The sequence below is a fragment of the Cydia pomonella genome, chromosome 15 (assembly GCF_033807575.1).
Source record: "Cydia pomonella isolate Wapato2018A chromosome 15, ilCydPomo1, whole genome shotgun sequence".
NCBI classification, from domain to species: domain Eukaryota; kingdom Metazoa; phylum Arthropoda; class Insecta; order Lepidoptera; family Tortricidae; genus Cydia; species Cydia pomonella.
In genome coordinates, this window is record NC_084717.1 from 8,627,309 (window position 1) to 8,645,398 (window position 18,090).

At 37.7% G+C, this 18,090-nt stretch overlaps 1 protein-coding gene and 2 long non-coding RNA genes across 3 annotated transcripts in view; 1 reads left to right on the forward strand and 2 right to left on the reverse strand.

The window, feature by feature from the left end:
• Window positions 1–18,090, reverse strand: part of LOC133525722 (uncharacterized) — a 322,779-nt gene that overhangs the window by 276,942 nt on the left and 27,747 nt on the right. The gene's annotated exons all lie outside the window — the stretch shown is intronic.
• Window positions 1,590–13,203, reverse strand: LOC133525711 (uncharacterized). The gene is made up of 17 exons (XM_061862073.1): window positions 11,861–13,203; window positions 11,193–11,325; window positions 10,748–10,878; window positions 9,592–9,839; window positions 8,964–9,080; window positions 8,004–8,133; window positions 7,025–7,083; window positions 6,496–6,586; window positions 6,350–6,422; window positions 5,944–6,091; window positions 5,181–5,348; window positions 4,457–4,542; window positions 4,134–4,287; window positions 3,540–3,657; window positions 3,233–3,349; window positions 1,863–1,960; window positions 1,590–1,734 (listed from the first exon to the last, which is right to left on the reverse strand). The coding sequence occupies exons 1-17, from the start codon at window positions 12,025–12,027 to the stop codon at window positions 1,613–1,615; spliced, it is 2,160 nt and encodes a 719-aa protein (XP_061718057.1). The 5' UTR covers window positions 12,028–13,203; the 3' UTR covers window positions 1,590–1,612.
• LOC133525721 (uncharacterized) lies at window positions 14,333–15,245 on the forward strand. The gene is made up of 2 exons (XR_009800615.1): window positions 14,333–14,778; window positions 15,067–15,245. It is a non-coding gene; the product is annotated as an uncharacterized LOC133525721 (long non-coding RNA).

Consider the following 18,090-nt stretch of genomic DNA (forward strand, 5'->3'; position numbering starts at 1 on the left):
TATACAAGCAAAAAAAAACATCCACAACACGCTTCGTCATCGTAATATGCACCTATCCTACAAAATATATATCCACAACACGTTGAAATTAAAATTAAAATTAAATATATATTTAATTTCGATGTAAATTGAAATTAAATTTACTAATATAAACAAAACTATTTTTTTTGTGGGTAACTTTAGATTACCTAAGACTCGAATTTGATAAATAAACCTAAAGTCCATAGCCGTATTTATGATCTTTATTGTTTCTGGGAGGTAAGGATTATGGATCTTACCGTGCAGTCCGCGATACGAGGGTTGCTCCTTATATATCCGGAAACAAAAAAAACAAACAAACGTACACGGCTGAAAATGGTTTTATTGTTTTTCAAAGTATTCCCCTTGATCTATGCACTTTTGCATTCGTGTGAACCAATTTTTGAAGCACTTCTGCCACTCCGCCTGAGGTACCTCCATAACGTGTTGTTTGAATGCGTCGACAGCATCTTCAGCGGTCGAAAATCGTTGACAGCGTAATTTATTTTTTATATTGGGAAATAAATAAAAATCGTTGGGTGCCAAGTCAGGGCTGTACGGCGGATGACCCGTTAATTCCACATTTTAACCTTCCAAAAATAGAGTTGTGTCGCGTGACGTATGACAGCTGGCATTGTCATGATGAAGAATGATTCTTCGTCGTTGGTTAGTTTTACGAATTTGTTCAAATACTTCCGGTAAGCAAATGGTCGTGTACCAATCTGAATTAACCGTTTTACGGTTTTCTAGTGGCACTGTAGCTACATGGCCATTAATACCGAAGAAGCAGGCCACCATTTGTTTCAATGTACTTTTTTCACGAGTAACTTTCGTAGGGTTCGGCTCATTTTGAAGTTAGTTGATCTATGCACTGTGCGTTAAACCACGCCGAAAATCATAATAAATCATAGCACGAATATTTTCACGAGCGAGTTCCATTCTTGCAGCGAGATGACATTTAAAACCCGTCAAAAACAAAACACTACCGTTAATAAGAAAGAAAAAATATACCGGCAAGTACTTAAAAAAGTTCAAATTTTACCATGGAGGTCAAATATACTATTTAAGATGATTGTAATCACGGTTTCCGGATATATAAATAGCAGCCCTCGTACAATGAAGGGAAAGAAGGTAGGCTTATGTAGTATGAACGCATGTCAAACGGCAGGGATGTGAATACTACATAAGATTATACTTATAAATCTTATAATATCCATCAGATATATGGGAATAACTAGGCATTGACTATTTGCCAACAACATATTTTCTGCACATCTATTGTTAAATTATTAGAAGAAAGAACTACCTTGATGTGTTAAGGTTACATTCGATTTTTACATATGTGACTGCGGTCAGCAAAACGTCCCACTGTGTCGCTTGCGATAAACACACGCCTTGTCAGATTATTCGTATAAAAATACAAGCAAATCTCGTCCTTATGGCAAGCGACAAAGTGGGACGTTTTGTCAGCTGCGGTCACATGTATATTGTTATCATTGCCAACCAATATCGCGTAAGTGGAAGGAATTAGAGTCCTATTCTTGACTGATAATAAAAATGAAACGCAATGATTGTAGTTTTGCTTTTATTTAGTTTATGATAAAACAACACAGCACAAAGTGAAGCCATTGAGCCTGTTGGCGCGCAACGTGAGCCACTGCTTTTGATTCGGCACATACATCTCCGCTGGCATTAGTTGCTCTGGGGCTTCGTTATCTGAAAAAAAAACCCGTTTTACTAAAAAACTCAATGCAAATTATTAGAACGAATTAAAGTATTTTTGGAAAAAAAAATTGTTAACTTCTTTTTAAATACCTAAAGATGTGATGGAAAAATATGCTAACCGTCTTTCCGTCGCCTCGCGGACTGCATGGTGGAGTCCTGCATGGAGATGAGGTCGCCGGGCGCGTGCAGCAGCAGGCGCCCCACGCCTTCGCACCTCCTGAACGATTACAATTATAAGAGACTTTATTGACAAGAAAATAAGGTCTATATTAACTTCTCTTTAAACAATAACATACAATGTGATAAAATCTCGATTTTAACCTATTCCTAATTAGCGGTATCGTTTAGAAACTTTGCAATATGCATGTTGTGGTCACAATTAAATAATCTGATATCAAGCACAGTCGGTTATAATTGTTTAAATGTATTCTAAAACAGGCGTTGGCTTTTAAATTTCTATCAAAAACTCTAAAGGATCGACGAAGACCGGTGTGTTCTGACACTACATATCCTGCATTCTCCTCCACCACGTATATACATAATAACCGTATGTTACATAAGACTTCGAAGCGCTGGTGGACTTAGCGGTAAGAGCGTGCGACTTTCAATCCGGAGGTCGCGGGTTCAAGCCCCGGCTCGTACCAATGAGTTTTTCGGAACTTATGTATATCATGATCGAATAGCGAGTGGTATCAATTGATACCAGTCGCTTTTCGGTGAAGGAAAACATCGCGAGGAAGCCGGACTAATCCCAACAAGGCCTAGTTTTACCCTCTGGGTTGTGAGGATCAGATGGCAGTCGCTTTCGTAAACTCTAGTGCCTACGCCAAATCTTGGGATTAGGTGTCAAGCGGACCCCCCAGGCTCCCATGAGCCGTGGCAATATGCCGGGACAACGCAAGGAAGAATATGTTACATAAAGCTTATTCAATTCTACACCTTGTTCTGTTTCACACAATAAACGATACCAAATAAGGTAGTATTCTGCCGCGGTTCTAGTTTATCTTTACCTGTGCCCCCTGCGTGACGGGACCCAGTAATGTTTTTCACCACACCAGCTGGTAAAGGCTCTCTTGATACTTCAAAAACTTGCATTTTATCCACAAGACTGACAAAGTAATAAGTTGCAATTTTTGACTTGTTTCCTCATTTTGACTGATGGAATTGGCTTTTAGATGATAAATATTTAATAGCGTTCATTTTTTTTATACCACGACGATGGCAAACAACCATACGGCCCGCTTGATGGTAAGCAGTCACCGTAGCCTATGGACGCCTGCAATTCCAGATGTATTACATGCGCGTTACAGACCCTTTAAAAACCTGTACACTCTTCAATTTTTACCCCGATTCGCTATGCTCGTGGTTCAATTTGGAATTTGGAATCTTTGGCTTGTTCGGATATCAATATTAGCACGAGGGGTTAAACAACAACTTTTCCCCCTAGTAAAAGAAATAATTTAAGTTTTGCGCCTGATTATTATTATACCTTAACACTTCATTCTGTAGCATCTGTTTCCTGGCCGCGGCAGTAAGGTGTTTACACTCCGTCAACCAGTTGCGGACTTCGTTAAAATCCGCTAGAAGCTGCGATGCTGCGTCTTTACTGAAAATATCCGATATAATGGTTAGGTAGGTACAGTCTGCAATAACATCTTACACGACGAAGCGCGCAAAAATATATGAAACAGTAGCTTGTACCTAACTAAGGTCGTGTCAGATATTTTTGAACACTTTGTTGTGTAGAAAATTTGTCAGTGTCTCGATTAGTCCGTGTTCCTTTAAAAATATATTACCTAAACTTGACTTTGGCCATGTAAATGTGATGCAGCCACGACTCTCCCATGATTCGCAGAATCATGTTCAATGTCGTAATGTCTTCCGTCGCTTTAACCACCGGTAACATCATTTTATCTGAAACGAATAAAAATTGTAAAATCAGGTCCGAGTAAAAACGACCTAACCGATCATGTTCGCTATAGTTTTCTTTGAAAGTATTTACTAAGCTTTACTTTCACGGTAATTTTTGTTACCGAAACTATTATGATTATCAAAAAATGGTTGTTGAAAACCTATTCATTTTGAAAAACCCATCCAACGACACCCCACACTATAGGGTTGAAGCAAAGAGACCCACTTTTCGTGTAGGGGAGCTACCCTAAAAAAATGTTTTCTAGTTTTTTTTTTTGTACGACTTTGTTGGCATAACTGATTTATACGTCCATGCTAAATTTGAGATTTCTAGCAAAACTATAAGGGTTCGTAGTAGTCTACGGAACCCTAAAAAGGAAGAGAAAGGCCATAGAAGAGCTCCTCGGGCGGACAATTTATGGAATAAAAGCCAGTTGATCATTTTGAGTGCTAGATTCAGCCTTCCAAGAGATACCTACCGAATAATTCGTGAACATAGACGGAGCGCTCGGCCGTGGGCGGGTGCGAGACGCGGCGCCACTCCGCGTTGCTCGGGAAGATCATCGTGAGGTGCGCCAAGCTTGTAGTCGCACAGACTGATGCTAGTACTGAAGTGATTTCCTCCGTTGCTTCCTGGTATAAGAGTAAAATTTATCTAAACATAGATAACTGCTATAGCACTTGATTGCTCGGAAGCCGTTTTAAGCGCTCTAAAAGATACCAAGAAACAGTAATGTATGTATGTGGAGCAACAGAAAAGTTGATCATACGATCAAGTATCTGAAAATGTCACCTTCCTTACCTTTAATTTTTGTGTATTGACTTTTACTTCAGAAACCAGTTTTTCTCTCATTTTTGCACACACGTTTTCATGCACGCCAATTTTACCTGCAATAAAACATTGTACTTTAGAAATTATTTCTGAACCTGTTTAGCTACATATTTACATATTACGAATACAACTCGTTAAGCTTGATGACAATGAAGGGTTGGCAACGTACTGGTTTCAACCGAGTGGAAGACTCACAATACAGGTGACTTACCTGACGCGACAATGGCGGTATGGTTCGCGAAGGAGATTGACTAGCTGTCCTGTGCTATCCAGAAGACGACAACCACCAAACCAACACAGGTGTCAGTGAAACACTAAACACTTACATACGATAAAGGTCAATCCCCACCTTTTACTGCTAAAAACGTTTCCCAAGTGTTACTGTTACATTAGGTTAGGTATAACTATCTGTACCCACAAAAGTGGGTTAGTTACTGTAGTTACCACTGGTAACAAATTGGTGGTATGGTAACTAGTGGGAATATCCCACGTATAGCCTGTCAAGCCATTTCCGTCAGTAGAAAAAAAACGGCAAAATAAAAAATTTTGTCGCTAAGGGTTATCGTCCCATAGAAAATTTAAATTTCGTGCCTTTTTCCACTAAAAAAGTTGTTTGACAGGCTATAAATGACCTACTATTACCGTGTTACTCCACAAGTTAACTGCGGTATACGACGCACCTAAAGCAACTCACCTGACTCAATAGCGGCGGTGTGGTCCGCAAACCGCAAGTTAACCAGCTGCTCCATGCACACCTGCATGTCCTTCTGGGTTATTCTGAAGAAGTCGTCCATCTGCCACTGGTTGGCGAGGCGCCGGGTTTCCGCGAGGCACCATAGTCGGTAAGTGTGGATAGAGTGATCTAAACACAACAGATAACTTATACTTAAATGAGTCAGAAATAGTCTAAAGAAAAAACCGGTCAAGTGCGAGTTCGTTTTACGGAATGGTATTTTTTTTTCTTCATATTTTCCTTCATAATTTTTTTTTTCACTACGAAAAAATAAATAAAAAATGTTGTGGAATGTACAATTTAAGCTCTTTCAAATGATACCCTACTTGACCTAGTCACTAGACTTTGAAATTTTGCCCCCTCTTCATATTGGAAATTTTCCAGTTATTAAAAAAAGAAAAAAACTTTTAATGTGCCAAGGTTAGCGTTATTCATTATCATTACTATTCCAAATTTCAAATCGATAGCTTAAGTACTTCTCGAGCTATTTAGCAGTGTGACAGACAGACGGACGGGCAGAGTCGCACCATAAGGGTTCCTTTTGTATCTTTTTGGTACGGAAACCTAAAAATGTATCACGAAAATAAATTCTTCGTAAACATGTGGTTTGCTTATCGGACGAACCTATATAGTTGAGTGCCGTCGTGGAAGCTTCAACTCACGACTTTCCGTGTTTCGTGTTGAATTAAGGGCTAAACATATTTTAGAACACATTATCACTCACCGAGTCTATGTAAAATGGGTATTTGCTCCACAAGCGGCAGGTCCTCCAACGGCGCGCCCAGTATGTAATCCCACGTCACTTCGCACTGGTTATTCAATGTGACTAGATCTTGCAGCATAAGAGCGAACTTGGCTCCTGATGCTGTAACCTGATATTTATATTATATTACCTTCGTTATATCACTCAACAGTTATCTGTACGAATGTAAATATTTTACGGTTGTTCCCAGTGAGAGATAACGTGACCTTGCCAGTGAGACAACGAAAATATTGTAAGTTACAGAGAACTGGAATCTGTTGACGGAGACGAAAATATTATAGACGAGGGTGAGCGAATCCGTTGTAGTAATACTATTAGGAGGCAGGCAATAAAATAATACATTTGTTTCCAATAAGTTCCTACTTACTTCTGTTACATTGATGGAGAGATCTGGGTATTGTTTTAGAGATGTTACAGTCAAATCTGTAGTTAAGGTGGCGCTGAAATATAAAGATACGTGTTTAGGTAATAAAATCTTTCAAGAACATTTAATCTGAGTAAAACATCATGTACCTAAAATGTTTGTCCCAGGAAGTAGAGGTTACATGGCAGCCTAATGCGTCAGCAAGAATCCTTAACGCAGCCAGTACTAATTCGGGAGTATCTGAAATATATTGCAATAGTCGGGATTCTTTCTTAAATATCTGACCTAAATAAATATTCACCCCTCAGATTACGGGATACTCCTTAAAAAAATTCTGCATGTCACTGCATGCCCCCTAACCAAAGATAAAGTGATACGAAAAATCTAAGATAATTTCGGGCTTCGAGTTTGACAGGTAAACGAGATGGTGCTGTACAGCTGCATACATTTTGAGGTAACTCTGATTGTAAAACGTTGATGTTTGACAATTCACTGACCGCAAAACATATGGCGCAGTACAGCGCCATCTGTTTCGGATGTCAAACTAAGGAAAACGTTTTTTCTTAGACTAATTAATTATCCTACAAATCTGATGATAGCGGATGGCGTTGCTGATATGCTTATTTGGAGTAGTAAGTGATAAAGTGAATTGGACTTGCGGCCTTGCGGCATACTTACTGCTAGATTTAAAAGTAGCGAAAAGCCATTCGCGTAGATTTTGACTTGTATTTGGGGATCTGTAAAAAATATAGGTATGTACAGTCAACCAATTTGATTTTAAGCCCACTATAGAATCATGTTATAATTAATCAATTTGTTTATCCTCTACGACAGTGCGTATTGAGCGATGTATGTATACAGTAGTTATAGTAGTATGTTATAGTTCGTGTCATCCACGATGACGCGCAAATTTGTCAAATCTAACCTTTAATTAGATGCCAGTACGAGTCGAGGCACGCGACGTCGTGAATGACATGATCTATAGTAGTTAACTTTTTGAACGCCAGACGGTGAAGTAATATGCCGTGCCCCAGACCCTAGGCGATCGCAATTATTTAAGCGAAATTGAACTTTACGGAGTCACGCTTAAGTCCCTATTCCATTGGCGAACCTGTCGGCTGTAGCCGTCGTTGATGTCCTCGGCAAGACTTTCCGATGACGGCCACAGGCGACTGTGCGGTCGAAAGGCTAAGGCGACAAGGTTCTACAGTGGCCTAGATATCAAATTGATTGACTGTACATTGCAATGTATTACATACCGAGATTACCGAGTGTTGCGAATGCAACTTATTAATGTATAAAAATATTCCCAATGCAGTAGCTGAACGCAGCCGTCGGGCTCGGCTAGTATTCGGAGGCTTTTTCAAAGCACCAATAGGAGCGCTCCACGTATTTTGTATCGCGGCCAATTAGAGGCATCAAAATTTATGCTGCTTTTGTGCTGATCAAATATTGCAATCTTTTAGCATCATCCATACTATCAAGAACCACTTTCTACATTTAACTTTTTTGGCAAGAACCCTTGTAAACCTTTTGGAAGATTATAACACTTCACGACAAATCGAAGTTTTATCTGAGTCGTCGTGATCCTGACCTGCGCGGCGGCTACACGGTATCACGATATCAAAATACAAAGATCCAGTTCTGTATGTGTTACCTTGTAGCTAAGGGGAATGAAGACCACCACAATACAATGTGTTCTAGACAGCTACCGACGTCGCCCCATAAAATATTTTGATAGTACTCAGTCACCTTCTTTGCTGCCTTTTTACTTGCTTGCACGCGACCTGAAATGAAGGACAAACATTATTCTAAAAGTATCAGAAATCAACCATATGTACACTATTCATTGACCGAGTGACTGGAATGGGTAGCAAATCTTGCGAACTTAAGTTGTGCTCTGGACAATATTAACAAATAGTCAAAACATGTAATACTATTAAACATCGTTTTACAGTACATATGGCGCTTCAAATTTTCGATTACGTAATGTGCTAATTATCGCAATAGTATAGTAAACTAGCACCACTTGTGACCCTTGCGGTGGTCCTTATGCCTTATCTGCAATAAGGAATTTTCTGTTGGAATTTCAAATGAAAACATCCTTATTGCAATTGAAGCAAAAGGACCCTTCTGTGATGGAAAGCCACATATGTACTGTAAAATATGTTGTGATATTATTTATAGGTCTAAGTTATAGCGTGATATAATACAATTACAATTTTAATGTGACAAAGCGTCAATAGGCATGTAATGTGATTAACACGAAACTGCTGGAAAACAACTATTAAATCAGATTTTTTTACATAGCACGATACGGTTCTAAACATAATTAAAATTAGTTACAAGGCAGAAAGTAAGTTATTAACAGCAACACTCATGGTAACACTCACTCATGGTGTCTAGAGTGTGTAGTCGCAAATAGCGGAGCGGCCAAGGTGTTAACTATTATCTAAACAAAGGCTCTATTATCACGACGTTAAATTGCATGTTCAGCTATTTTTGAGTAGCTTGTGTGATGGCGACTGTACCAACACTCTAGACTAAAAGTATGAAATCTGACAAACTTCATGCTGCGGGTTTAAAATATTGTACAGAGAGTGCGTTAGTACTATACCTGACTTGAATTTCTTAACTCCATTATTTCCTAGTAATGTGGGGGCCATATTTGCAACCGTATCTAAAAGAATCTCTATGTAAATTTCTTCGCTCTGTAGAATACTATTTACATTTTCTGGAAATAATAAAAAATCGTTAGTATAGTTGCCCACCTTTACATAACTTCATAGCTAAATCTAAAAGTGTATAGTTGGAGCAATTCTCATGAATAACATATTCCTATACATTTTATCTCATCAGCCTCTACCGATTTTATGATCTCTCCTTAGAATCATGAGTTCTTTTCATTATAGGTATCATTTGGCTCTAACTGATGCGGAGAAACATTTCCACCTTCACCACTTTAGATGGTTGGCAGTCATCAACTGCGCGTTTTTTCAGAAACTTCATGCCTCGCAGAGCTAAACTGTGCAATGAACTGTTGCCTGCGGTGTTCCCGGACCGATACGATCTTCAAACCTTCACGAAAACCCCTTACAACCCCTCTGGTGTTGCGGGTGTCCATGGGCGGCGGTAATCGCTTACCATCAGGCAATCCGTCTGCTTTTTTGCCTCCTATATCATAAAAAAAAAGGAATTTATAGGTATCTTTATACTACCCGACACTAGTAAAAAAAGTTTCTCACCATTAGAATTAAAAATATTCTCCAAAACACACTGGTTCGTCAGTAACGACGTGTACGCTATCTCACAGTCTGAGTTCTGAGAGAGCACTTCAGAGATTATCTTGTTTTGTTCGTTCTTAAGTTCTATGAGGCTCTGGGCCTGCTTCATTTTGGACTTCTTGTTCTCTATGAAGGCCTCACGGCGTTTGTCCACGGTCAGTTCTCGAGACATGGACGATGTTGGTGGGGTGATGTGTTTGGTTAGGGTACTGAAAGTGACAAAGAAACTGTCATAAAAAGGTGCTTCGGAATATATCACTATCATATAAGTTGAAAGACGCCTAATGCTTGACATGGGGTTCCCTCAAAGTTCCCTTGAAGGGGTATCAATTATAACGCATATGCCATTTTCAACTTTCTTTTCATACGAATAGGATCGATATTGCAAATTTATGTTTAAAGTGAAGAACTGGATATCTAGCGCGTTGGCAGCACAGGTGTCATACATTTTTGGATTAGGACTTCCTAATATCTAGGGTATCCACTTGGATACCCTTTCATTGTAGCGGTAAATCTAAAAGGGAAACCTCTTCCTAGAGCGAAACAAAATGAGGAGCTATTCGATAATGACTGACATTTAAGGGTTTTTTCTGGGAACGGGTGGACGGGTCCTTGCTCACCAGTCACCACTCGTATACTTTTCTGCTTACTATTGCATTTTGAGAGATTATATATGACTCGACTAAATTCGGATTAAAATAGGATGATAATTTCTTTTTCTGCTTCTTTCATCTATCCTTGCTTAAGAGCTTTTCTCACGCTTGTGACTAAACCAACTTTAGAGAGCGAAAGCGAAAGGAGAAAATCGCAGTTATGCAACGAGAAAATACTGGATCACTGATTACTGATTGGGAATCACTGATCTAGTGATTCCCAATTCCCGAAGTTGACTGTGCTCTGACCCATCGTAACAAAAACTGCGAAATTCGGGACCCACCTTTTGGCCATCTAATCGTCTAAAAAATCGTCTTTTTTATTGATAACGCTCAGATAACCCGATCGATCGGAATGTCATCTTATGTTTCAGGGCCACCGATGGGTCGCGAGCCGTAATTTGGGAAATGATGGCTTAGGTCTTATGTGTAAGGTATAAAGCACATTTTGGTACAATTCTTACTGATATATCTCCAAGCTCTCCGCGGTGCTGGTGCCGGAGTCGTTGTCGGAGTCATCTTCAGGTTTGTACATCTTGACCAGACAGTTGATCAAGCGGTGGCAATCGATCTCTACACGGCTTTTTGCTAGTACCTACAAAATAAATATCATAATAGTTTCCAGAAAATGTTAGATAAAGGCCCAAAATAATCCGAAAGGGGAAGTGTTCCATGGGCAATGTTACCACCAATTTACGTATACTTTGATTGCCGTGTAGTAACAGTGTAAATTCCGTTCACTGAGAGTAAAGCAGGGGTCAGCAAATTTTAAGAAGAACCGACCTTAGTAGAAATCATCAATGCTGATTTCTACGGCAAAAACGACTTCAAATGTTTCGTTTTTAGAAATCATATGGCGGCTAATATGCCATATGGGAATTGGGAACACCATTTCTTTGTAGAACTTACTTGAACAATTTTTGTCAGCGTAATGGCCTTGGTTTCACTTATTGTGTTGGGATACGTGTTGCTGCAGATGCTGAATCTGGATTTGAACTTTTTGTAGCTCAGACCTATCATCTGATTGTATATAGAAACTAAGCTGCAACATAAATAATGAGTAGTGTAGTTAGATTTAAATTTTTAAAATCTACGAAAGTCGTCGTTGTGCCCATCGCGTCAAGAATTACTCGTGTTGTAATGGCTAAAAAAAATGTTGTCCAATACAACCAAAGAGAATTTGAAATATTGGTGGATTGTCAAAGAAAACTTTGTACATTTTTCGACACATGATTAAAACTTTTAAAACGCCATTTGACTTTGAACCTTATCCTTTGAGTGATATGTTTTTAATTTGTTAAATATCAAAAAGATCTCTTTGATACTACTTAGGTACTTTTTGGAAGAACTCCTGATTCCTACTTTTGGAAGTCGATTAAAATTGTAGCTTAAGTCACCCAGGCCACAAAGAAACCATATACATCTTATCCAAAAAATCGACTACTGAGTCTACAGAAACTATGTAGTTTTGAGGCTACGGTGAAACATACATAGATAAGTCACTACTATTTTTGGCTTTACTGTACTCGGGACACAAATATGTAGGTATGATACTTCAACCTAACAAAGACACTTACCATAAACTAGACTCGATCATCTTCCTCGAGTCATCTCGATGCAAGCAAGTACTCAGTATAGTGACGATAAGTCCATGCATCGCCTGCATCATTATGAACCTCACACTGCACAATTTGTCGAACACGTGATCGTGCTTGCTCAGTAGAAGGGGATTCTCTTTCTTCATACGAGCAAGTTTGGGATTCAGCTTGTAAAAAGATTTTACTATTTTTGAGAGGTATTCTATGATTTGGTCTAGTACCTGGAATAAATAATTACTTTACATATATGATTAGGGAATAGGAAAATGGTCAAAACCGCAAACAAGTACTAGTAAATTACTTTCAGTTTGTGATTAACAGACAAATTTCATGATGGTTTACATTTTCGACCTTAACACAAACAGAATAAAGTCGTTATTTGAAACGCGCCTTCTAGACCCAAGGATTATTAGGATAAGTTAGAAATTCGAATGTATTACACCAATTGTTATTCACAAACTAGAGGTGACCAAGGTGTATAAAAGAAGCCATTATAAACTTACTGGGCTTCATCAAACTTACAATAGGTTATTCAACATTACAAAGCAATAACTATATTAGTACTTGCCTGTATATTAACCAGCCCAGTAATATAACTTCTATTTGACAGCGAGTGCGGAGTGCTGCTGCCTTTAGGACCCTTCCATTTGTTATCCGCATCTATAACCACCTTTGTCATCGCGTAACACGCCGTCTCCATTTCCCTACAATGGTGAAACAGTTCTTCTTCTTCACTTGTTTCTTCGCTTATCCATTTCTTACTAACATTTGCTGGCGTTTTTGCCATTTCGAAATAGAAACAACTACTTTTATGTATTTTTTTTGTGTAATATCATTTTAACAGCGGTTTTAAATTTAGTAAACAAAAGATATTTCTTCCGTAGCATGTTGCCTCTTGAAAAACATTTCGGGAACTGTTTACTGCAGGGGTCGTATCATATCGTAAGTTAATCGATTGCTCGGGGACGTCGGTGCCAACCTCCGTGGACATAGCGCCTAAGCCCTTGTACGACAACTTTCAAATTATTGTTCGACGTTGTTACACCGACCTTGGGTTATACTTCGTGAATTGCAATTAAGTTTGAAAAGGTGCGTTTATATTTGAAAATTATATAAATATAATTGTAATTTGAAGGCTTTCGGTGAATGTTTGCAGATAAACATTTGCTGATGTCTGTGATAATGTGAACAGAAGCCTTTTCACGTTATTTTTTGTTTTCGAGCCGGTTGCTTTTTGTTGCAATTCTTAAATGTCTTGTAACTCTTGTAAGATATAAAACAACCTTCGAATTTATGTAGGTAATGTGCAATCTGCTCATATTTTTAACCCATGTACTCGCTCCACTATATCTCTCTAGCGAGATAAGCGAAGTCAAGGTTTACCACACAAGGTAATAGCTTACAAATGGAGTTTTACGTAAACTCCTTTGCTTCAAACATCCATCAATTTGATTTACGACAACCAATCGCAATAAAATACTAAAATTTCATGTACATTTTTATTTATAACCCTCATGAACATAAAATATAAGTTGATTGTATGACAGTAACAAAATAATCTTAAAATCTTTTACGAATCTAGTTTTGAAGGAAGAAGTATATCACAGAAAAACAATATGTAATTAAACGTACATTATTTTATAAGTAAAAATAATATAATAACTAATATTGTCATTTGAACATCGATATTTAAATTTAATGCCATACAGTGCTTAGATACGGTTGGGCTCAGAAGTAGCTGGATACTTAGCACCTTACTTTTTAAAGAAGAGATCTTCTACCTGCGCGATATTATCACTAAAACGAGCTATAAAGATTTGTATGTGCCCTTTCAAAAGCTAAAATTGTCAATTTTAATACCTACCAATTGTCATTCGAGATTATTTCAAATAATAAAGAAATTCTACAAAAAGTAACTGTCAACGACCAGTGCAATAGAACCCAATAAAAATATAGGAATTACATATATGCTTAATTTTTTTTTAGAAGGCTGTTCCTAAAACTACTAAGTACCTGATTTATCGCAACCCAACCCAAAGCAAAGTTTCCTAATTCAAAACTGTCAAATGTTTCCTTACTATAGTTCGTTTTTTTTAGCATTAGAAAGAAGGTAAGCGATTGTGACGTGCCTTTTTATTGATGAACACTTTTGAAAAATAATTCAGGGCAAATACGTAAAATACTTTTCACAAGAACTGTACAGGTCCAGATCACGCGAAACTTTTGGCGGTCGGAGCCCGGGAAGCCAGCTACTGGCTACATGCCCATCCTTCACCTAATACTGGTATTTTCTTGGATCCAACCTCCTTAAGACTGGCGATTGGTTTGAGACTCGGGGTTTCGATATGTACGCCACATAAATTATACTCTTGTGGCACGGACGTGGACCGACTGGGACACCACGGATTGTCTTTTCAAAAAAATGCAGGTCATTTTTCAAGACATGCGTCGCTTAGGGCCAGTTGCACCAAACCACCTGCTAACGTAAGCACAGTTCGCTAAATTTTAACGCTTACGTGGGGGTCTTAACGATTGCTAAATAAAATGCGTTGCACCAACTATAAAATAACAGAATGTCGGCGCTAATCGTGTGGCCATACTATGAACGCGTTCCTACCAAAAAATTTATGGTAGAATTATTTTTTCATATAGCAACCCAGTCATAAATGTCAAAGTTGTCAAATTTTTCAACAACGAGAAAACTTGTAGACGCGAACTAGTTTTTTTTCAGGTTTTAAATCTAAATATTACACAATTTATGCCATGCCAATCTTGAATATATTTATGATTATATTAATGGCACATTAAATTAAAGTGAAACTGCTGACTACGATTGTGCAGTGTCCAAGTGCTTTCCAAGCTGCAATACCGAATTAAACAAGGAGCTGCATTGCCCGGTAAGTTATCTTATTCGTTTAATACGTATCCCTAACTACTTTCAGAGCCCTAAGCACAAGGAATTACCTACGCTACCTACAAATACCGGCAGTTGGGGCAACATTTCCAATTACATATATTGTTGACACAATAATACATAACTGTTAGTTCTGTTAGTAGCAGATATTCAAGTTACTTTTGTACTTTAATTTAAACCTGCTTGATCTAAGCATTTTCTTTTTGCCAATGGTTGAAACGGATCACAATATATTTTTATGCACAATAATTTCATGTTACTTTCTTTTCAGGTTTGATATACACCATTTGATATGGAATACAAGATGAAAGTTACACACAAGTGAATCGATTCAAGAAATCAAAGAATCATACACTAGATTAACTGGAAAAACTTGTTGCGAAAAATAAAGTATTATAAATGATATCTGAATTTAATTTTTGATAATAAAATACATTTTTAGTTACCTTATCTTACTTTATTTTCTATCTTACACTAAATCCTTTTTAGGTAGTGACTAATGGAGGTAAAAGGTTATCCGGAGAGAAATCAACAACTCATTGACATATATTATTTCACAATTATATTTAAGTGCCTACTTATTATATTTTCTGTCATACTGGTGACTTCACTTGTTTATTCCAACTATTATTTATTTTTTTCTTTATTGGGGTGATCATGATATAAATCATTTATGAAACATGCATGGGCTGTTGAAAAACTGGTATGGGGAAAACAAATAAAATCAATCTGAGGGCCTTTTATTATGACTGATTTTAGAGCTATTTAGGTATATTAGGTTTTAAATGATGATGAATAGGGATTGGTGGGTTAATATGTAGGTAGGGTATTGTCAGTAGTCAGTCATGTGTATAATAAATGTGTAGTCAGGTTTAAAAATAATGGGTTTACATTGAATACAAGTAAAATTCAGGTGACAGAAGGGAGGCCATATTATATTTTATCTAACCCAGGTATTGGCTGTTATATTTATAAATGTTATCCAGTATGAAAGGAAGCAGTTAAGATGGTCAGCTCTTTATCATTTGTCACCATGCCTGTCATGTTCTAATTCTAACAATTATGTATGTGCAAAAGTGACAGGCATAGTGACAAGTGGATAAAAATGGAACCATGCTGCCACTGCAGGTTATACCTATTAAACTACTCAGTTGTTCTCATGTATATTCGATATTTCCAGAAGAATTACTTTATTAGGCTCGGAGGCCACTATTGTCTAGACACAGTAAGAGATCCTTTGGCGTAGTATCAAGGTAAGTATGTCAGGGCATGCCGAGGCATCCCTCACACAAACAAATGCTAAGAATATCTGGCATTTCTAAGACACTGTGGTAAACCTGAAAATTCCAGAGGGATACCTTGACATTCACAAGCAGAGCTCAATGTGTAGGGATGCCTCGGCAATATGCTGAAGGACGCCCTGCCATGCCATGTCGCTAACGGGTGCGGGACCCTATAATAGGTATAATGTAATAATTGAAGATAAGAGAAACCCAGGTAGCCCACACTCAAAATAAATATAGATTTTTGGAGCTGTTAATTGTTAAATCTAATTGTAACTTTGTATTCTAATAAATATTAATTTAAATATAAATATCACCATAAATAAAACTGTTTTAGTTAATTACTTGCAAAGTTGTTGTTTCTAGGGTTAATGAATAAGATATGTTGTAAAAGCAAATAAAACACAAGCAAGTATGTATGAATTGAAGTATTATAATCAGTTTTACATTAGGTACACATTTTGCCCACTTATATATAACCTATTATGCCGACTGGTCTGGAATTGTCCAATACATTTTCTTCGCACTAAAATACTTGATTTCATATGTAGCATCTTGTTTTATGTGATTTTATAGTTATAAATATAGTTCACTTCTCTTCTGGGTTACGATTTTCAGAGGCCGACTTTGTATATGTTTATAGTTGTCATCTCGCTGTTTTCGAATATCATAGTTAGTCCACTAATATTTCCAAGGGATATAACATTCTTATCTTGATTCCAATAAACAGAGAGCGTTTTAAATTGATTTTAATGACCAGTCTGTCGATAAATAGTTTTCATTACATGCCGTCGAGTTTCACTTTATGGGACGTATTTGTTAACCTGTGATAGCATCAATCTGGTCTTATCCTCAACTTAAACTCATTCTGCACTCGATTTCAATTTAAAACACACCTTTTCTTTGAATATCCGGAACAAATTAATGTATTTTATGAAACACAAGTAGTCTCGCAACTAAAATGACATTTAAAACCATTATGTCAACTATCACACATTTTTGCGTTTAGATATTTCCACCTTTTTATTGTTATAAATATATTTTTAATAATTTACATTACTTTTTACTCAAATTATTTAATAATCAAACATAAATTCGTGAAATACGGACGATTTCCAAAAAGCGCCGCCATATTTATCGAACGACTTTGCTGTTAACCAGTGCTCTGCCACCGGTTAAGGGCAGCGTAACTTTTTAACGGACACATAGCGTGGTGCAACCCAAATATGCAGTTAGCATTCGCTAGCGCCATATTTACACATGATCAGTACATCAAATGGGCATGGTGCAACTGGCCCTTAATGTCGGTCTCTTGCCACCATCAATGTGCCTGCTCTTCTTGAGCCGACTGGCATTATCAGGGTGATGGCAAGAGGCCTGATAGGGTGTCCTTAGTTCCTTGGAGCTTGGGGCGGATGTTAGTGTGGGATGCTACCTGCGTAAAAACAATGGCACCGTCCCACCTCCAACAGACTAATGTAAAAGCGGGCGCAGCGACGGAAATCGTCGAAATTTTGAAATGTCATAAATATAAGAGCCTCGGTAAGGAGTACCATTTTTTACCCTTTGGCGTTGAAACTCTAGATCCATGGGGTCCCAGCGCACACAAGTTTTTTGCAGAAATCGCGAAACGTCTGGCTGACGTAACTGGTGACCGAAGAGCTGGCGGCTTCCTCGCACAACGTATCAGTATTGCGATACAATGAGGAAATGCCACCAGCATCCTTCGCACAAGGCCTAAGGGCCTATTTTAGACTTAAGCTAGTTATAGTAATCCTCTGTATATATCCAGATCATTATGTACGGTCAAGGAATTTAATTTCAGTACCATTTCGTACCTTGTCAAAGTGACAATAGTATAGGGTTTCTAGCGACTTTCATATTAATTGTCACTGTGATAAGGTACTAAATGGTACGGAAATTAAATTCTTTGACTGTATAATGTTATTGTAAATAAATATATTATATAAATCTGTAACAATTATAAATCAAATACAATCATTTACATTATT

What these genes read in the sequence shown, in the direction of transcription:
- LOC133525711 (XM_061862073.1), bottom strand. Translation starts at nt 12,027, where the DNA reads ATGAAGAAAGAGAATCCCCTTCTACTGAGCAAGCACGATCACGTGTTC. An exon ending in GAGAGCTTGGAGATATATCA is followed by an intron (nt 9,840 to 10,747) that starts GTAAGAATTGTA and finishes TGTCACTTTCAG; the next exon opens with TACCCTAACCAAACACATCA. An exon ending in TCAATACACAAAAATTAAAG is followed by an intron (nt 4,288 to 4,456) that starts GTAAGGAAGGTG and finishes CTCTTATACCAG; the next exon opens with GAAGCAACGGAGGAAATCAC.